This window comes from Rutilus rutilus (assembly GCF_951802725.1).
Source record: "Rutilus rutilus genome assembly, chromosome: 14".
Taxonomy (NCBI): Eukaryota; Metazoa; Chordata; class Actinopteri; order Cypriniformes; family Leuciscidae; genus Rutilus; species Rutilus rutilus.
In genome coordinates, this window is record NC_140219.1 from 16,492,274 (window position 1) to 16,515,244 (window position 22,971).

At 35.7% G+C, this 22,971-nt stretch overlaps 1 protein-coding gene across 1 annotated transcript; it reads left to right on the plus strand.

Moving 5' to 3' along the window:
- Positions 1-1,556: 1,556 nt before the first annotated feature.
- On the plus strand, positions 1,557-22,598 carry egf (epidermal growth factor). The gene is made up of 24 exons (XM_084429524.1): positions 1,557-2,153; positions 5,529-5,728; positions 5,890-6,071; positions 7,464-7,697; positions 7,811-8,016; positions 8,299-8,412; positions 8,524-8,646; positions 11,155-11,277; positions 11,386-11,511; positions 11,693-11,829; positions 12,470-12,618; positions 12,699-12,803; positions 13,052-13,275; positions 13,463-13,633; positions 14,444-14,587; positions 14,695-14,793; positions 14,936-15,052; positions 15,296-15,421; positions 16,528-16,650; positions 16,857-17,025; positions 17,353-17,517; positions 20,248-20,347; positions 20,448-20,550; positions 21,204-22,598. Exons 1-24 carry the CDS (start codon positions 2,012-2,014, stop codon positions 21,365-21,367), a joined length of 3,546 nt encoding a protein of 1,181 aa, XP_084285650.1. The 5' UTR covers positions 1,557-2,011; the 3' UTR covers positions 21,368-22,598.
- Positions 22,599-22,971: the final 373 nt, after the last annotated feature.

The window sequence follows — 22,971 nt, forward strand, 5'->3', positions numbered from 1 at the left end:
CCTGAGACCTGCTATGAAATGTTTTTAATGTGACGCTGTTTAATGTGTCTCGTTTTCAAGATGGTCACGTTGAATACTGTAAATTTGTGAGACAAGAAGCTGAAAAACCAGCAAGACGATACAATGATACAAACAGAAAAAATATCAAAGATCATCTAGTGCATGTATTGCATACATACAGTATAACATCAATTATTAATGGCCCCCTCATATTTTCCCATATTGACGAATTTCTGTGTAAATAATTTATTTATCCATTTTGTTTGTAATTTCTTTCGTTAGAATGATTATATGTGACCCTGGATCACAAAACCAGTCTTATGTTGCACGGGTATATTTGTGGCAATAGCCAACAAAACATTGTATGGGTCAAAATGATAGATTTTTCTTTTATGCCAAAAATCATTAGGATATTAAGTAAAGATCATGTTCCATGAAGATATTTTGTAAATTTCCCACCTTAAATATATAAAACATTATTTTTTGTGAATGGATGCAGCACTATCGCCAATAGAAATGGTCAACTTTAAAGGCGATTTTATTCATGTTTCGATTTTTCTGTACCCTCAGATTCCAGATTTTCAAATAGTTGTATCTCGGCCAAATATTGTCCTATCCTAACAAACCATACATCAATGGAAAGATTATGTATTCAGCTTTCAGATGATGTATAAATCTCAATTTTAAAAAAATTACACATAAGAGTGGTTTTGTGGTCCAGGGTCACATATGCACAATCTAGTATATGCCACTCATGTCATGTGCACTACCATTAAAGAAATTTAATACCAGTAAAAATAATATTAATAATAATTCCTTTTTTCCACAAGGATGCATTAAATTGATCAAAAATTAGATTAAATGCATTTACATTGATACAGAAAAAAGTATTTCAAATTCTATTCATCAAAAAATCCATGAAAAGTTATCACGGTTAAGCAGTTTTCAACAATGATGATAATAAGATCATATGATGATGATAATTATGATAAGCATATCAGCATGATTTCTGAATAATCATGTGGCACTGAAGACTGGAGTAATGATGCTGAAAATTCAGCTTTGCCATGATGCCATCACAGGAATATATTACATTTTAATATGTATTCAAATAGAAAACAGTGATTATCTTTTTTCAGTACTAGTCTATCTATCAAGTTTAAATGTCAGTTCAATTAGTTCGTGAATTCTGCCCGGCTTGACATCCTGTGAGTGTGTATCAGAGAGGACATTGTGCTGCATTTCCTGTCCTGCTTAAGTAGAACAACAGAGCAGCTGTTGTGCCTGCCCACCTGACGCATTTTTCCCAGAGCAGTGCGTCTAATTCATATGACAATATGACAGTTATTCGTATAATAAGATTGCGTGTAGCGGCATTTAGAAGCCCCGCCCCCATCGCAACCCCTTGTGATTCTTCACTCTGGGGTCCTGACAGACTATATGCAGACACAACGACACATTATGGTGTGTGTGTGTGTGTGTGTGTGTGTGTGTGTGAGGGAGCATCCCATTACTCATGAGCAGCACACAAGGTGTGTCCACTCTTTCTAAATCACATGCTTGGACTGAGAAAGGCCAGGAGGTGAACTCAGGGTGACTTTTAAGTTGTAGAAGTGCAGTTTTTGTGTTGCTTGAGTTCAGGCTCTGAGTCTTACATCAGGGAAAACCCTCCTCTGAGCCCTTGCTGGTCTCACCATGTGTCAAATTTACCATGGGACTGTCAGGAATTTCATACTTTGCTTCCAAAACAGCTAGAGAACAGGAGGACTGGAGAGATTGAGGCTCTGTGTGTGTGCCTTCCTACAGGACTCTCACTTTCAACCAGCTCTGTAAAAAAGACACCTCTGGGATATTATAGATGCACTTTCTGGAGTCTTTTCACCCAGGTTGTCATTTAGTTGAAGCTGGTTGGCTGTGTGTGTAAGATGTGTGGGGGTTACGGCTGCATGGTGTGGCTCAGTGATCGAGGAAATACCTAAGAGGAGAGCCCTGTGGAAACTGAGATAGGATTATGTACTGGAGGACGATAGCGGCCGCGTTTCTCTTGTGGTTCTGGACGGTGAGTATGGGCCCTGCCAGAGCTTCAGGCCCTGCTGAGGAAACACTATGCTGGGGTGGACGAGCCTGGGCTGCTGGAAACTTCAGCTGTGTGGGTAAGTGCATCATTGAAGTTTTGAACGTGAGATGTTTAATACAATGTTAAGGGTTGTATTATGACAGGTTATAAGGACCATTCTTAAAAACACACTAGCATAGGCCTACTTTTAAAATGAGTGTATTATGAAAATAATTACTTTAAAAAGAATACACTTAAGTGCGAACTGAATATAATGTTTTCAGACACTTAAATGCATGTTATTTACCATAAAATGAAAATGTATTATATAGTTTATATTTATATTAGTTGAACTCAGTTATGGTTAAAATGTACTGCCAAATACATTGACAAGAATTTATGATAAACTACAGTTAACACTATGGTTAAAATTAAGTACTTTAATCGTATGTGCTTCAGTATGCTAGTCAACAACACATCAAAATATGGGTAGGCTACTTCTTTAAAGCATGACAAGCATTATAATACAATCATTAGGCCTAATTTTTTTTATTTAATTACAAATTATTACAAAGTGCACTTTTTAAAAGTGTATGAAGTGTATTAAGAAACAGCCATAAAAGTGTACTTTTCATATGATCTGCGAGTAGGCTACTCTATATATGAGAGCATTTTTAAATGTGCACAAGCTCAAATGAGATTTGAGAGCTACCGCAGAGGGGGATATTTACAGCAAATTAAAAAACGAAATAAAAAATGTATACAAAAATATCAAATGGTCTCAGAAGACTTGAAATAAAGCTATTTTATGGCACTTTAATTTGTAGTTACCACCCATTTTCATTGTATGAAAATAAGCTCCATAAACACTCACAGGATTGAATTGCATAGGGATGAGTAATGACCATTGACCTATTACTTTAATATTTAAAATGGTGGCCATTACATGTCTATAAAGAGATAACTTTTTTTAAACAAATAATTTTAGGAAACACTAAATCAGTGCTTTTGGACTCAATGCCCAGATTTTTGCTGCTGTGAGAAAATAACTTTACCCTCCCTTCACTGTAAGTCTGTTAAATATCTATTGAGTGCATCCTCAATATAAAGAAAAACTCCCTTTAAAGTTTTGATATTGTTAAGTTATTTTTTGATGTGCTTAGCTGGAACATCAGAATTTAATTGCTTTAATATAGGCTACTCATCTAAATGTTGTTGTAAATTAGTGGCTATTGACTGTAACCAAAACCATGTTGAACCTTTTTCCTTATTTGTCTCTACATACCCTAGCAACATGGCTGTGCGTTTGTGTAATCCACTCAAACAACTTCGAAGGCCTCCACTATGGTTTGTGTTGCTAGGATACAGTTGCTTGATTTCTGCAGGCATCTGTGAGATAGATGTGTGAACCTCTCCCCATTAGAGCATGAAAATACCTGTTACACAGCAACAATAATTCACATTCTGAATGACATTAGGTGCTGATATGGAATAAAGAGAAAATAATTAGCAATTTTATGACCAAGAAAGAATGTATTTGTAAGCCGACAGGCCTCATTTATCAAGCTTCATTTTAGGGTCACAACACCATAAGGTTTCAGGGAGGTTTCATGTTAAAGCTATTTAATTTCATTTAGCGAATGCAGCCACTAACATACAATAAAATTGACATAAAGTCTTCTTCCTCACAACTGAGCTTATATCTTGCACCTACTTATTCAATATCTTTTAATGTATTTTTTTATTTAATCTTTACAGACCACTTGTGAGACAGTATTATATATTTAATCCTTCAGAGTGGTACTTTCATAAGAATTACATTTCTGCTGAAATGTGTCTATATTATTTACATGGACACACTAGCTTATATTATTTAAACAATTAAACTATGTTCATGACTCTACCTTTTTATTGCAGAACATTGTAGGCTAACATTAAAATATAAGTCCTTACAGACTGTTACAATTATTAATACATATTCACTACAACAGAGAAACAAAAATGTAAGCAAAATTGAAAACAATTATATATCTAACCGTAATTACGAGATGGCAACCCGTGACGTTCTACCTGGAGTTGTTCACATCCTCAGACTCGGATTTATGAAATGAATCTGCAGCAGTCATGTGGTACATCAAGAGCTCTGTAAGTGGTTTACGTCTATTATTATTGTAATGTTATGTGCTTTGAGACATGAGGTAATTTAACACTGTCTCTACTATCTCATGGTGCTTTGCAGGCACTGCTGTGTGCGTTCATGTGTTTTGAAGGAGACATGGCTTTGGAGACGCTCTAAAGGGAGGGTGGGATCTCATGCTTTCAAAGCTGGCTTGTTATTGCTAGCCTGTCAGAAATTGCCTACCCTTTAATGACAGACAACAGAGGGTTTATTAGGCCGCTGTCACTTTAATGCTGCCTTCAAATGTTATTGGAAATGTCTTACTTCCCACTTCTGAACGAGCTTGTCGCATTCAAGTGCATTGTTGTCAGAAAGAACAGAACCATCATTAGGAGACCAGGTTAATTCTTGCCTATTGGGAAAATCTTATTAAAGGTATAGTTCATCCAAATATTTAAAATATTTCACTAATTACTCACCCTCATGTCGTTCCAAACCTGTAAGTCTTTTGTTCATCTTTGGAACACAAATGAAGATCTTTTTGATGAAATCTAAGCTTTCTGTCCCTCCTTATTCAAAATGTTCATAAAAGAGACCGTAAAACTAATCCATATGAGTTGAGCAGTTTAGTCCAAATTTTTTGAAGAGGCTCGCTTCATATGATGAACAGATTTAATTTAGGCATTTATTCACATATAAATATTGATAAAACAAATGATCATTTTAAAGCCAAAATGATTTAGGGTCCCATTCATTGACAACCATAAACATTCACCATGCTATCTATAATCAGCTTACTGATGATTCTGGCATTTCGGTCAAATGCAGGCTATTTACACTGTGTATAATACAATACGCTTCAAAATATTCATATATGTAAATATGCACTACTTTAGCGACAAGTTCTACTCCGCTATGTTTAAAGCTTGTGGCACGTCCATCTCGGGAATCTGGGTTTAACTAGGAAACTCGTATGTATAGCATGTGGACCTGACACATCCTATTTTCTCACAACTCTTAACATTCATTTAAAACAATAAATGTTCCCCAAACATCAGATGGCTGTGATTGGCTGGGTGATAGAAATGGTGTCCCAGGAAAAACAAACATCTAAGCATGTTCCGCTTTTGTAAATCATGTTTTATTTGATATTGTCAATTATTTGTGGCTATGCAGTTTAATTTAAGATTGGCTTTAAAATCAGTTTGATTTGAACAGGAAAATGACGTGTACTGAAACTTGTTAAAATGGTTGTTAACTTCAAATAAGGATCAAAATGATGTCTGTGTTCACTGCATTCAGTTAGTATCATTTTGATTAGGTTTGTCAGAGCTTGTATTTGTGTCTTCAAAGATCCTGAGCCTTATCTGTTACTTGGCCTTGGAAATGGCATCCAGAGGATAAACCTTGATGGTGGGGACCGGAGAAGGATCATATCTAGGGTGGGAAGGTCTATCTTATTGGACTTCCATTTAAGTGAGGGGACAATGTTTTGGGCTGACACACATGCAGGACAAATCAACAGGGCAGGACTGGATGGAACAGGCAGACAGGTACTATTGAAGACCTATTAATGTTAGTTTTATTTACTTATTCGATTTTTTTTTTTTTTTTTTACATATACAGTATAAATATTGTAAATACAGTATTTTAATATTTAATGTCATCAGTGATTGTTTGGAGCCTGTTCCAAGCCTTTGGTTTATTCTTTCAGAAACTTCTCTCATCAGTGAAAAAAATCACTGGTCTCGCTGTGAACTGGATTGAAAACTCAGTCCTCTGGAGCAATGCAGATAAAGGAACGATACACAGAATGGACACAGATGGGAGGAATGAAAACACTGTCTTGAGAGACCTATCTCAGCCCAAAAGTGTTGTTGTTGATCCAAATGAGAGGTAAACATAATTATAATACAAAACTATACATAATTATAATACTAAAACCAGTTCATGGAAAGGAAAAATGCAAGAATTGGAATAATGTACTCATTTTAGGTTGATCAAATGCACAATTATAGTGATATAAGCATTAAATGCATTTTTTATTTTTAAACAAATATAAAAAATATTTTATGTCGTATAAAAAAAAAAAAAACGACATAAAAGAACATAAACTTAAATGGCAATACAGTTGTTATCATATTGAGACAGCTTGTGGAGCAATAGGTCATACCTTTTTACCCACAACAACATGTTTTACATTTTTTCCTCTGTTCTCTCAGTAGTGTGCATATTGACTTTTGGGGGAGAACGAGGATGACTAAAGACTTCGTCATTTTCACAGTTCTTCTCAGGACTGTGTTGCTCAAATCCTAGTTTGCCTGCTAGCTATAAATGCTGGAGCTTTAAGACGTTCACATTCTTTCGAACATGACTGGCACATAGGTGCAGTTTTAACAGGGTCTCTCCAACAGCATTCTACAGCACACTGGCCTCACTTTTAAGTCGAAGGAGTAGTCTGAAGAGATAAACAAGTTTTAAATAAGCAATCATTTTGTTTTTCAATACAATTAAATCAACACTATTACATATTCATTTTGGAAACTGGAAAGGTTTTTTTTTCCAGTCGCAATTCAATATTTGTATTGATGGAGATTGGGTCATTTAATTTATATATTTTAACTTAAAAACACTGTTTTTATTATATTTATTTGATATATAATATGCAATATTTATATTAGGGATGCACTGATATAAATGTCTGGTTGATATGCCGATAATTAAAAATACAAAATATGTCATGGCCAGTAACTGAAAATGGCTTGCATTAAATTCTATACTATTTTGGCTAAATACATACAACACTAAAAACCAAAATACTTTTTCAGTGATTTTGAGTGTGCATCGCAACATTATAATGTACAGTATGAAAAAGGATATTAATTTTGATATTTGTTAAAGATTATATTTAATAGTATTAAGTAATTTGTTTTCTTAAAGATTAACTTTATGTGAGCGTGAAGGCAATCTATATCTAAGTGTAATAATAGAGGTGTGAATAGAAGTGTAATAATAATATCCAATATCCATTGATACAATACATTAAAAATGTATTCAGCCGATAAGTGATATGGTAGCATTATATTGTGCCTTCCTAGTATATATTTATATATTAAAAACTTTCACTTTACATTTATTTTGATGCCATTTTTTCATAGTGACATATAATCTGAATTCATCTAAATGTATCATTTACAATTTTGCAGAATAAGTTGAAGGTTACAGAGATGTGAGATGATCTATGATTTTTAACGATGTTACACTTATATGTACAACTTTTTTTCCCAGATATATTTTCTGGTTGTCAGATGGGTTGACTCCCAGTATCCAGCGTTCAGACATGACAGGTGGGAAGAAGGCGACAGTGCTGAAAGTTGCAGAGTTACAGTCACTGAAGGTTTTGGCTATAGACCACCGGGACAGGAGACTGTTCTGGGTTCAGCAAGGTCAAGAAGGGCACACTGCAATGGGCTCCTGCAACTATGATGGCAACATTATCAACGTATTTAATCAGCCCTTCAGGTAAAATTGAGATCTATCCTTTATGTAAAGGATAACATTTTCACATATTACACTATTATAGTAAAGAAAGAAGTATTTTTACAGTAAAGATGTCCTCTTTGCTCTACCTCTAGACCACAGGCTCTGAGGATGACGATTTTCCTGGATTATGTGTACCTAATAGACTTTAAGTCAAAAAGAATAACACGAGTAAACAAGTACACAGGGGGCCGAGGGGAGAATGTCAATTCCAAAAGGATGCCGCACCCCCTTACTGATCTCAAAGTGGTACATCCCATCAATCAGCCGGTGGTGGAAATTCCAACTCCATTCACTCCAGGTTGGTAATGAAAAGATTAAATGATTAATTGCTTTAATAAAATATGATAATAAAGTATGCTGGAGTATGTGCATTCAAAATAGCTAAACAAAACAATTATTGTAATTATTTGTAACAATTATTTTATTATTCCAATTTTTCCACCCTTCTTTTTTTTTTTAACGCTGGCAGGGAAAGAGTTAACATGATTTCTTATAATTATCTTAAACATCACATAAAGAGCAACTTCATAACATATTGGTGGTCTGTGCATGGAAGGAAATGCTGTTTGTTCTTGTGCAGGCTGCAATCAACACACAGGAGAGTGTGTGAAAGTGTGTGAAAGTCACAGTGACACTGGTCTGTGCCGCTGCAGGGATGGTTTTTCCCTCAGTAAACAAGGCAACTACTGTGAAGGTACAGCCTCCGTTTCCTAAGATACATGATAGCATTAGTGTAGAAATTCACAGCTTTCTTATTCTTTTGTTCATAATGTATTCGTCTGAAAAATCTCTCCTTCTCTTTTAGATATCAATGAATGCGCCCTGTGGAATCACGGCTGCTCACTGGGATGTGAGAACGTTCCGGGCTCTTACTTCTGCACCTGCCCTAAGGGTTACCTATTACTGCCCGATTTGAAGACCTGCCAAGGTAGGACTGGTAGTAGCATACATATCATATCAATGAGCTGGAAGCAGGCGTGTACGATATCACGATGTTTGATCATGGATGATTAAAATGTCTCCACGATCTGCTTTTGAAGAAATATCATAGTATTGTGCTATAGTATATTCTATCAGGTGCAGTTCTGGCATCTCTGTCCCAACAAACTGTACAATGCGATGTACATTCACATCACATGTTAACGCAGAGGTCGAGTTACACTCACGGGATACTCCCATTCACAAAAGTTCATTATTTGCATATGCTTTAAAGCCTTTAAACATTTCATTCTCATTTTCTCACAACTCTTTACGTTCATTTAGGACTTTATTTAACTCATTTAAGACTGCCCTTATGAGTATACTCGACTAAACAGACATTTTTGTCATAGCAAAACCAACATGAAAAAGAATCGTGATAAAATCATGAATTGTGATTTTCCAGAAAAAAAATCGTGATATTATATTTTTGCCATATCGCCCAACCCTAGCTGGAAGTCGTGTGTCATAGAGAGAGAGATTTATAAAAGAAAAAGTGCTAGAAAAAGACAGAGAGCATCTCTAGACTTCATTGCTTATGCTCTAATTGTGCATTGAAGCAGAGCCGGACAGCGCAGTGCCATAAGATAATGAGGTGACATCAGTAATAAGGAACATATTTAGTCAGCAGCTTTGCCTGGCTAAGCAGGTCAGGAGCAAAGCAACAGCGAGATTAACCCTCCAAACAGTTCTCACACCTGCGGACACTCATACACACATGCAATCAAGTTTGTTGTCATGTTTTCTGGCTGTCGGAATATTCAGAATGATTAGTGATGAGGAAATGACAATAAAAGAATATAGATGTTATAGAATTATAAAAGAAATAATGGAGTATTGTGAATAATTCATTTAGGATAATAAATACATTTAAGTTTTGAATGCAGATGTAAATTTATGGCAAAAATGAGATTATTTTAAAGTTGGCCTGAAACTTGCGATAGTCTTTTCTTCCCTATTTTGACATATATCGAGTGAAACAGCCGCTTGAACAAGATTTTTTCTTTTAGGTTGGGACCTGATTTTGTCCATCATGAATTTATTGGATCATTAAATGGTTGTGGTTTGCTATTGCTGTGATGTCATGTGAGTCACAGGACGTCCCGCCCAGATAAATCATTTATAATAAATACAGCAATATTCCATAAAAAATTCAAATCAGTTTTTATTTCATGATTTTAAGCTTAGTTTGAGAGTGAAATTGTCACATAGCCTATTCTTCTTGTTAACTGCCTCAGAGCATCACATGCTTTCACTCACTCTAAGCAATGGTTCCCTTTCGCACTATGACCTTTGTGGGTGGGATTATGGTCCTGACATCATTACAGGATTGGAGAGTGTCCAGATAAGAAGCTTGTTTCCCACCATATGGCTTCTTCAGACTCAATCATCAGCACTGGTGACAGTACCATTCCAGATACAAACAGCTCCTTATTCTGATGCTCTCTGGAGTTAAATCTGTATTTATATCTGTTTGAACTGCTCTCATTATGTAATGTAACTGAACAGGAGGCACTGTTTTTATATGTATCCATTGTTAACGTGAATAAAGCAACATTTTCTAGACACGCTTAATTGATATCAGGACTGGTGTTTTGTAAATATAGGATGATTGGATTTGGGATTATTAGGTGTCAGAATAAGGACTGCCTGATAGGCACAGTGCCACAAGGTCTGTTGGTTCAGAGAGGTGTTCGTGGAAACATTGAGGTGAGAATTGATCATCTAGGGACAGGGATTTTGGAAATTAAAGATTGAGGCCATTTGCATTATCTTGTCATCCAACAGGTCATTCCATTTCCTGAAATGACCCACGCCATCATATTACCGCTCGGCTGCACAAAAATATGTGAAGTGACAATTAAATTGAAATGGCAGGGTTATAACAGTTGATATTGACCTTATTGTTATGTTTGTAATTTTGAAATGAACTTTTTATTTTATTATATCTATGTTATTTATTACATTTCTCTTAACTAATCAAAACCAAGTTGAAAGATAAACAGTATCATTTCAAGTAATGCTGTTTTTTGTTAGTTTTTGTAGAATAATTTACAGTAAACAAAATATGTGCATGTGAGAATTCCCTGCATGTATATTATTCAAATGAAAAATATAATATGATATTATTCCAAATTATTACAAAATGTACTTTAAGGGGCAATAAAATACCTAAAATCTTTAAAAGCTTATTTAACCTGTTTTAAAATGTCTTTTTTGGGGGGGTATTTTAAAATATATTTTAGAAAATATGATTGTATTTATAACATATGTAAAATGTATGTATATGTATGTATATATATATATATATATATAAAATATATGTGGAAAAAATACACACATACAAATTTGGTTAATTTGGTCATTTTTGTATATATATTGTATTCTTTTTTTTGTAATATATTGTTGTAAATACAGAAAAAATGGCCTGCTTACCTTTCTCCCTGTGCATCTACAGAGACTAAACCATGTGTGGAGAATGTTACAGCTTGTGATCATGCATGTGTACACACAACAGAAGGAGATGTGTGTGTGTGTCCAGAGGGATCTGTGCTAAATTCTGATGGCCGTTCATGCACAGGTGTGTGTGTGTGTGTGTGTTTTATTTTTTCAAATCAAAGTATGTTAAAAGCCTTATTTAATGAATGCAAATATGACTGTTTTCTTCATCATTGTCTGTGTGTTTCAGGCTGTTTGTCTGCAGATCAGGGGGGCTGCAGTCAGTTGTGTGTGACTTTATTTCCAGGCAGGTTGGTGTGTGAGTGCCAGCCTGGATACCAGCTACAGTCTGATGGTAAACACTGTGCTGCCACAGGCAAGTCCAACAAACTTTCTTTATATTCTACATTCTGCCAGGGTGCCTGTCTGTCTCCCACATTTTGTCTGCTAGAATTATTGGGTTAAGCATGTAGTTAATCAGTATTTAAGTGTATTTTCTTCCAGTGACCTAGAACGTCTGGAATCTTCTGGAATCTATTTCCTTTTTTTTCAAGCAGGACCTCCAACGTACCTGTTGTTTGCCAATGTAGTGGATATAAGAAAGATTACCACAAATGGCAAAAGGAGCAGAAAGCTACTGGAGGAACCGAGAGGCTCCATCATTGCTGTGGATTATGATCCAGTGCAGAAAAGGGTAAAATATCACACAAACACAGCCACACACATGGCTGAAGAAAGTGTGCCGTGAGAGTTTAATCGATGGCCACTGCAGTGATTATGTGTTTACAACTGCCTTCTAGTGGACATAAGATGTAAATGTCGTGTGATGTAAGGAAACAAGAATAAAGTTCATGGGCTCCTGTTGATACTGTTTAAAATACTGTATTTTACTGTCATCTAGTGGCCACAGAGTGCAAGAGGATACACTTTTTCCCTTTCATTCATGTACACATTTTACAAAGTACATAGATTCAGGGCCTTTTTCAGGCCCATTCAAAATGTGAATTTATTTTATAAAAACATATAAAATGAATCCACAAATAATTAAATAAATCCACAAAAAAATACTCCCACATATTCAATGGAGGGAGAAATACAGTTTTTTTTTTCTCTCTATGTGCTAAATGTACTGTTGAAAATAGTGGTTGTCAATAGAATAAAGTTATTGGGATTACTCTTATTATTATCATCTAAAATTAGAACATATTTATTTATTTACTTATTTATTTAAGATAATTTGTCTTTAAATATGTCCTTGAAATCCTTGAAATTGCAACCAAATAATGATAATGTCTCATATGGAAGTAGTCACTTGGGTTTGTTTGTTTGTTTAGATGTATTTTGCAGATAAAGGCCTGAAGCGTATTGAGAGGGCTTCACTGGATGGAGGCTTCAGAGAGATGCTTTTCTCCGCTGGACTCGACTCACCCGAGGGTCTGGCTGTGGACTGGGTCCATCGCAAGCTATACTGGACTGATAGAGGGTGGGCTACAGATCAATACAGACACTCTTCCTTAACATCTTACTTATTTGCTCAACTGACTTTAACGTTCTGCATTTCAGATTATCCTCTATTTCCCGCAGCAGTTTAAATGGCCTTGACAGGGAGATTTTTATAGAGAAAGACATCCAAAAACCCAGAGGCATTGCCCTACATCCTCAGGCGCAGTAAGACTTTTGAAACCGCATGTTTCTTCTATGCGATTTGCCTATATCATATAAACTTAAAATTGTACAGTGGACACAGTCATTTTATTCTGAATATCTTTTTTCTTGGAAGAGTTCAGCAAAAAATAAAAAAATAAAAAAATCATTATTTAATCACCCTCATGTTATTCCAAGCAGCACTTTTCTTAAACATTCAAATGGATCTTGACTCGTAATTATACATGAACTTCTTGTCTTTGTGTCTGGAGGAAGGTATATTGGACAGACATGGGTAGTCGTCCTGCAGTGGAGCGGTCAGGTTTGAACAGAGACATGCGTGAAGTTGTGGTCAACAACGGTCTGGTGTCTCCTAGTGGACTAGCCGTGGATCACGGCTCCCAGCGTCTGTACTGGTGTGACGTGAGCAGAGGTGTGATTGAGTCGGCCAAGCTGGACGGGTCTAATCGCCATATACTAAGTGAAAACCAAGTAGGTGAGGCTTCTCTGCCAAAAGCACGCACACACTTTCAGTACACAAGCAAATACTGAATGTATACATGATGGAAGTGAGCACAAACTTATGTGATTTTATGCTGGTTTATGACAAAAAAACCCTATAGACAATGTTTTTTTTTCTGTGTGTAATATGTTTTCTGTTGATTATTTTTGCTTTGGCTCAGGTCGCCCATTTGACGTTGCAGTATTTGAGAATGTGCTCTGGGTCAGTGACTGGGAGGGTCACTTACTTTACCGGCTGGACATGAGAAGAACTGGACGAAACCTTGAACATGTCCATGATGACTCTATCCAACCAGCTTCTCTGGTTATTGTCCACCCTCTTGCCAAACCGGGTACAGATGCTGTGTCCTATTATTAGCATATTTTTAACCATTGTTTTTAGTAAGTGCATAAGGGAATGGAGGTTGTTACTCTTTAGTGTGTAACTAAAGCGGAAAACAGATTGGACTGGATCATTCCTTTTATACATTAACTCCATAATGTTTAAAAAAAAAATATGCCTTTGTTTTAGTCTATGAAAGTACACACTCTTTCAAAAATTTGGGATCGTTAAGATGTTAAAAAGTTTTTTAAGAAGTCTCTTGTACTCACCAAGACTGCATTTATTTGCTACTGTAAAACCGTAATATTGTGAAATATTGTTACAGATTGAAATATTTTAAAATATAACTTATTCCTGTGATTTACAGCATGAATAGAATACAAATGTAAATGTTTTTACTGTCTCTTTTGATCAATTTAATGCATCTTTGCTGTATTTAATTTCTTATTACTGACCCCAAACTTTTGATGGTTTAATGTGATTTAAACGAATGGTAGAGTAGAACGGTAGTGTATTTTTGGAAAAGTGTACACCAAATATGTGAAAATATGAAATTTGCCCTGGTCAAGCTCAGGCACGTAAACTTCATTAATAATAACGTGATTATTTACACAATAATAAAATATTTCTCTTAACTCTTTTAACATGATAAATTGACAGTTTGACAGACAAAAATGGCAACATCCGCTCAAACTAATGTAGTGATATTATTTAAAATTCCACTGAATTTGCACTTATTGTGATAAAGTGAACTACTATAATTTCCATCTTATACATCTTTGACTCAACAGATTGTGCACTGCATGTTTCTTTCTCCTAGGAGCAGATGTTTGTCTTCATGAAAACGGAGGATGTGCCCAAGTGTGTGAGAGCAGACTGGGATTGGCTCATTGCTCATGTCACTCAAAGCACGTTCTTTCAGCTGATGGAAAAGACTGTCTGGCGATTAATACATCATTCACTGGTCAGTGTGATGAGAATTGAGTTAAAATACAAATAATAAAAAAGATTCCTAAAAAAAAATAAAAAGAGCTGTTTTTAAAACAAAGAGCTGTTTTTTTTTCCACATAGAATCAGATGATGGTGAATCAAGTGTTCGTCTGAGAAATAAAACACTGAATGATGAGAGCACACCACTGGCCTTGGTTTACACAGAGGAGATGATTTCGGGTAGAACAATATTCACAACTTCATTCATCATAGACGAGATATTTATTACTCATTTTCATTATTCAAATTTTTGTGGTTGCTGAATACTGTGATTGACTCATTCCTAATAAATGAACTTGAGAATGATGTTCATTTCATTTAGACCAGGATGACTGCTACTCTCTCAGATGTGATGTGAACGCTCAGTGTGTGCTGCAGGAGGGCAGAGCCGTGTGTCAGTGTGTGAGAGGTTTCACTGGAGATGGGGAACTGTGTGTGGGTAAGTGTGTGTAAGTCTGTGTGTGTTTGCACTACATGTCAGATGATTTTGATTTCGTATAGACTGAAGCAGCAGGTTTGTGATGTATGTGTGAAACTGAATTTGAGTGTAGGGATATTGATGTTTATGTGGGTGCCGTATGCACCTGTTATTGGATGTATTGATCAGTCTTTATGTAAATATAGGTTTGTTTAGATGAGCACATACAGTATTGACAATATGTGTTTGTGTGTGTTTGTATAGACATTGATGAATGCAAAGCAGGCCTGGCAGATTGTAGTATTTCTGAGGCTGAGTGTATGAACACAGCAGGTGGATATTTCTGCCAATGCAAGACTGGATTCAGTGGAGATGGTCAGCACTGTATGGGTACGACAACACACACACACACACACACACACACACACACACACACACACACACACACACACACACACACACACACACACACACACACATATATATATATATGTATATGTGTGTGTGTGTGTGTGTGTATATACATATATATATACATATATGTATATGTATGTGTATGTATTTGCACTAACCAATTACAGTTAGTTTCGGTCGTCAAATCTGGTCTTGTAGCGTTCCAAATGTACCGATATAACGGTTTAACAGCACTGGGACTTTTTACTATTTTTATCACTTCGCTTGTCTGTGTTGGCGCATTCCAAACAGTTTTGTGTATTTGTGGCTTGTTACTGTCTTTTGAATCATTCACTCAACTGATTAATTTCAGAAACATTGATTCATACAGTAACATCACTACGGAGACTCATTCTGAGTTTCTTGAAATATTCGAATAATTAATATTTAGTTAATTCGGCATTGGATTTGTTTGCAACGATATTCATTGATGGTGATAGACTGCATGCAAAGCAAAGTAGTGGCAATATTGTGAAGTTATTCAATTTCAACTTGTTTACTGAACTGCTGTATAAAGGCAACATTCACATTGGTCTGAATATCAGTTATGATAACTACCGTTCAAAAGTTTAGAGTCAAAGATTTCGATTTCAAATAAATGTTGTTCTTTTGAAATTTCTTTTCATCAAAGAATCATGAAAAATGAATAATAATAAGAAATGTTTCTTTAGCACCAAATCAGCATATTAGAATGATTTCTGAAGGATCATGTGACGCTGATGACTGGAGTAATGATGCTGAAAATTCATATTAACAATCACAGAAATAAATAAAAAACTTTGATTGTTAAAATAGAAAAATTATTTTTAAACTGTAATAATATTTTACTGTATTTTTGATCAAATAAATGCAGCTTTGGTGAGCATAAGAGACTTTTTTCAAAAACACGTACTGACCTGAAACTTTTGAACAGTAGTGTGTGTGTGTGTGTTTGTGTGTGTGTGTGTGTGTGTGTGTGTATATATATACAGTATATGCTTGCATGCATACAAATACTTTACATATTTTTCCTAAATACAGAGATCTTTATGTGTATTTTACAGATATAGATGAGTGCAGATTAGACATGCACGACTGCGGCGTAAACGCAGAGTGTTTGAATGCAGTAGGAACATATCAGTGTAGATGCCGATCTGGGTTCACAGGCACTGGATTCAGCTGTCAGGGTAAGATTCATCATCTGAATGTTTAAACTGAAACAGTATCTTCTCAGCTTCATGTATTATGTGCCATTATGGCTTGATACCATGAGCAGTTATTTGATAGGACCTGCTAAGCTGAGTTTGTGCAAAAGAGTAATGTACTGACATTTAGTAGAAATGTATGATGAAACATAATAGTGACCTCATTTTTATGCTCTGTTTCGTTGCAGAGGAGTTTAAGGGCGCCTCCTCTTGGCCGAGTACCGGCAGTCCACTTAATGTCACATCGCCATGGAAACACAATAATGTTATGCAGAGCTGTCCTTCCACTCACGACTCGTACTGTCTGTATGACGGAGTGTGCTTCTATTTCCCTGAGATGGAGACTTATGCCTGCAAGCAAGTGTTTGCTTATACTGTAGCTTTTGTCATACAGAAACTTTAACCTGATTTTTTTTATATTTTCATTATCTGTTTTTGCATATTCCACAATTTCCAATTATTAAAAGCTAAGCTGATTTTTAAAGTGTGGTTAACAAGCAGTAGATGGCAGTCTTGTACTAAAAATAATTTGGCTTTTTATTGAACATTTGCCCTTGACAAAAAGGACACACGTTAAGCATATCCCATAGACCATTTTATTCCTATATTCTGTTCTGTATGTGTACTGACTGAAATAATGAATATTGCATTTAATGATGATCTGTATGCGTGTGTGTGCTGCAGCTGTGTGTTAGGTTACATGGGGGAGCGCTGTCAGTTCAGTGATCTTGAATGGTGGGAGTTGCAGCAGGCTGAAGAAGAGAAGAGGAGGAATATGACTATAGCAGTGTGCATTGTGCTCTTCATCACCCTTCTGTCCATCGCTGCCTGCATCTCTTACTGCTACGGGTGAGAGGCACGGCTATCAAGGGGTCAGAGATGCACGTTATTAGCACACATATTAATTTCTCTTATTCTTAAAGGAGAACTCCGGTCAATTTTAACATTGAGCTCATTTTTTTGTACATTTGGAGTGCTGTCAGCACAGAGAACAACGACAAAAATCGGTGTTGCCTACACCGAGTTATCCTCTTTTGAAAATTTAGTAGTCGACAGTAGTCGATTGTCGAGTTCACGCGCGTGATCATAGGTACTAAACCTATGCGCGTGAACTCGACAATCGACTACTGTGGACTTCGACCGAAAACAGGATGTAAATACAGGTATGTGCGCTGGCTGAATAAACATCATTTTTATTCATATCTTTCACATCTACTGCAGTCAGATTCACCCGCGTTCACTCCGAAGGAATCACTCACATGACCTGTGCACTTGTAATGACACATCAAGGATGTTAAGAGGCTAAAAGCAGGTTTAAAACTTGCCCCATTGAAGTCAACAGGGTGCAAATTTTCTAAAGAGGATAACACGGTGTAGGCAACACCGATTTTTGTCGTTGTTCTCTGTACTGACAGCACTCCAAATGTACAAAAAAATGAGCTCAATGTTAAAATTGACCGGAGTTCTCCTTTAAGTAATGGAGGCAATGGATTTTCAGAGAAAAAATAATCTAAATGATTAATGTTTTTGGGGGAAATAATAATATCTTAAATAATATCTTAATCTACATGACCACAACACAGGTTTGTGGACGCCAACTTTTAAATTCCAACTTTCCAGCTCAGTTCCTGAATTTCAATGGAACTTGATTAGAGGTTACAGAATTGCAATTTGAATTATAATAAACAAATGTAATTAAATATAAATGTAATTAATACAACTTTTGAAGTATATATATATATATATATTTTTTTAGAAAAGCAAAGTTGGTCAAGACTCAAGAAATAATATCATTGTCGGATTTAAGGTTGCTACCTTAAATTTTTAAGTACAATCAACTTGGATGTTTGACCCCTGGTTTCACAGACAGGGCTTAAGACTAGTCCTAGACTAAAATGTAAGTCTGAGCTGTTTCCACTGAAATAAACTTGCACTGACTGATCTTAAAAATATATCAGTGCCTTTTTAGTTTTAAGATGCACATCGGTAATGTTTTTTTTCTAAGCATGTTTATAAAAATTACTTAAATGTCCTAATTGATCTATGGTCTAATCCTGGCTTAGTCTAAGACCTGTCTGTGAAACCGGGCCTAAGTGATTTAAACTTAAATTACATTAAACTGACTACATTAAACTAACAAAAATAGTTGAATATTGTATAACTTGAATATTGCAATGTAATCACATAAGTTAATGATCATATATTTTTTTTTACAGTGTAGATAGATATAATTATTTAAGATGAACAAGAAACTTCATTTCCAGAAAAACATCATCTGTGTTACATTTCTTTGAATTGCAATTCAGTAAATTCCTCATCCTGTCATATGCATTCAAATTTCATGTTCTCATCAGTTCAAATTAAAGGGACTAGTTCTTCAATTCTGATTGTGCACAGCCCTGCCACATAATGTATTATGGTCATGAAAAACGAAAAATATAAAATTGAAAAATGTACAAAACCAAAGCATCCACCACATTTTCAACCTTAATGCCTTTGATTTGTAGTGGATTCAAGGGACAAGATGAAAATAGAGACTGTGATAAAAATGGCTTGAAAACAGCCTTTTTCCATTTCATCAAAAACCTGTAATGGTTCGATTGCTGCTGGTCTGGGTTCATTTCCCTGCTTTATCGGGTGAACAGCGTGTAAAAGTGGCATTAAATTGTTTATTAGGAGAGAAGGCTGGAGCTAAAGCCAATGAAACATTTAAAGATGTTTTCATCCCCTTGAGCATGTGTCAGAAGACTTTAAACACACACACACACATCAAAACAGCTGGGTGATATTTTCCTCGCCCTGGCTAAGTATCTAATTCTCAATGCCTGTGTTTAGGGGGTTTAGTGACATTGAGCCATGGTGTGGTGTTTTCTAAAGCAGCATACTTATGTCGGGTTCCTCTGGCCCCTGCACTTCAATGCAGCAGTTGCACGCTTTCAATTACATGCTTGGTTTAGCTTGTACTACAGCAATTACACATCAAAATAGGTCATTCCTATGACCCAAAATGGACCCAGTGATCTATAACCTTATTTAATAGCTACATGGGTGGCAATTTTTCTGTCTAAAATTGCGTTTTTCACTTGGTTACTCGTGTTTCCATTTTATTTTTCTTCCATTTTTCTATCTATATCAACTTTCCACACACTTTAACTCTCTCACATACATACACACAAACACGACACTGGTTTGGTTTATCCCAAAGCCCATTATTGCCCCAGGTGCAGGGGTGAGACACACATATCAAATACACATGCTTGTAATAATGCTACTTATTATACCTTCACGTCTCACTGCAGGTATTTCATTCTCACTCAACAGGATCCAGAGATTGGTTTTGCCCTTGGTGTCAGTTAGCAGGGTGCCAATCCATGAACGGAAAAAATCAAAACACCTCAGATTACTATTTACATAGATATGAGGCTTATGTGGCTATAATACATTTCATAGGAGCCAGTTCAATGAATTTGACATTTAGCCTTTCAGAAACAAGCAAACAAAAGAAATGTATTCAGAGGTAATTGAATCTACAGACTTCATAACTAAAGCAGACAATGTCAATGTTTTGCTGTTTATCAGGTCTAAAAGACATTTTGGAACATGTCCCTCAGAGGATGATGTGGGTGACATAAGCATAAGTGAGGACAGTTTCACAGAGACGACAACAGCCACTCCACAGGTAAGATGCTTGTACCTAATGTCAGTTTTTGATTTTTCAGTGAGCGACTTCTTTGCTTTTATTGGACAGTATTGTAGATGTACACATTGTGTGTATGTAGGTCTATGTGGTTTTGGACACCTCTACCTGCGGTGATGAAAAGGTACTTCATGTTGTAGGGTGTCCCAGAACAACAATATGCCCCACTTGCTCTTCAGATGCTGGTAAGAATAATCCCCTTTCCTATCTTCTCCCATAAATTACAGCCATTTCTTTCAGTTGTTCTAAAAGTAAAATAATAATAATAATAATATATATATTATATATTATATTTATTATATATATATATATATATATATATATATATATATATATATATATATATATATATATATATATATATATATATAACCACATGACTAATTTAGTGTGAAAAAAGTGTCCTGATATCATAACGGAGAAAAGAAAAATGAAGAATTTTTTCTTCATTATGACATCAGGACATGTCTTTATGCCCCCAAAATGATCAAACAAAAATGTTGTTTTAATTCAGAAATTATAGAGGTCTATTTAAGTAATTGTCAAGTCAAGTCAAGTCAAGTATATTTGTATAGCGCTTTTCACAATACAGATTGTATCAAAGCAGCTTCACAGTATTAAATTAAAATAATACAACAAGGTTTGTTTCTAGTGGAATTTATTGATTGATAAAATCAAATTAAATATCCCCAGAATATCCCCATTGTATGTATGAATTGCATTTTGAATGTAATTTTGAATAAATGAATAGATTCAGACAAGAAAAGTTGTCATGTCACTGACCTACCTGCTTCCTCTGAGTTCTTATATATATATATTATTTTATTTTTTTAACTAGGAGACAGTTTTGCTTCAGAAGAGACTGAGAAGCTACAGAGGGACGACTGTGGTCTGGATATTGCCAACTGCTCTGTATCCTGCGATGTGCACAAATTGCTGGTTACAGAGAAGACCACCGATTATCTCATCTCCTTAGAAGACCCTCAGGGTTCACCCCAGTGATTCACCATAAAAATTCTTAATTGGAGGCTGACCCATTACCTGCTAATGTCAATACGTTCAATTTTCAAGTCACTATCATTCAGTGTTACAGCACAGCCAAATGTGGGAGTGCGTTCAAAATGAGGTCGTTGAACAAGTTTCCACATTTCAGATTTCATAAGTGAAACGTTACTCCTGGTCAGATATAAATACACCAGTCATGCTGACTCTCAGCTGATCCACGTCTACCAATAGGAATACAACGCCTATCACTGCATATAAGGTCAATTTAGTATTATCAGCAGCTTTATCCTGTTGCCTGATCTCCCTTCTCCACAGTCCTGATATTCCTCTTCAAATCAGATAGTTATATTGTGTTGTCACATTCAATTATTGTCATTAAGAACATTAATGATATCTGCAATACATGTTGATTATATTCTGTTTACTCTTAAGAGTGTTATCGCTGCACTTCATGCTCTTATCGATGCTAGGTTGCATGGAGTTCTTGCCCAGTACAGAACAATACCACCAATCCAAACTGTATGTTTATTGTTAATCATCTTTGACGATAGTGACCCTGACATCTGGTCATTTTGAAGTAAGGAGATGAGCCATGCATCTGTAAAAACAGCGCATATCCCTCAAATTGTTTTGTGCAAAATATAAGAGCTATTGGATGTGTTGAGGTCATCTAAAGGTCCTGTTCGTGTGATTTTGAAAGTTGCTGGTTGTCATCACGTTTGAGACACGGAATTCAAAACCCTTTCACAAAAAGTGACAAGTTGTATGGCTAGTATGCAATACAACTTTGTCACTTTTTGTGAAAGGGTTTTGGATTCCGTGTCTCAAACGTGATGACAACCAGCAACTTTCAAAATTGCTGGTTGCTGGGCCTTTATTAACCCCCGCTGAGCCGTTTCGAGCACTTTAATCATGGATGAATGCGCTTTGATGTACTTCCAAAAAAATATACCCATTGACTCCCATTATAAGACTTGGAAGAGCCAGGACATTTTTTTATATAACTCCTATTGTATTCCTCTGAAAGAAGAATGTCATATACAGCTAGGATGGCTTCAGGGTGAGTAAATCAAGGGCTAATTTTCATTTTTGGGTGAACTATCCCTTTAACATCTATTGTCAGCCTACTTGTGATGATTTCTTCTATTGGCTGCAGCTGCTGTATTGGTGTAATTGATCAGTGCATGTCTTTTTTCAGGGAATAAAGATCTATGAAGGAAACAAATGGTCATGAGAGTTTGAACACATTAGCATTTCACTGAAAGTTCTTTTCTTGTTCTACTTCCATAGAATGTATATTATAAATACACTGGTACAGACTATTACTTCAGGAACCACACACTCACAGAGAAGAATTTCTTTTTAATGCAAAGTGTATATGGTAGCCTCATCTTTTAAATTTACAATTCCATTTATTTATTTAGTAGACACTTGTATCCAATGGCGCATACAAATGAAAATAAGCTGAAGCAATTAAAGGAAGAACACAATACAAGTAGCACCACCATACTAATGTTCTACAGCAGAAGTACAGGTGGAGATAATGAGCAACATCTGACCTCTTGACTAAGGTCATCTATCTGTTAGCTAGCCTTTTGTTT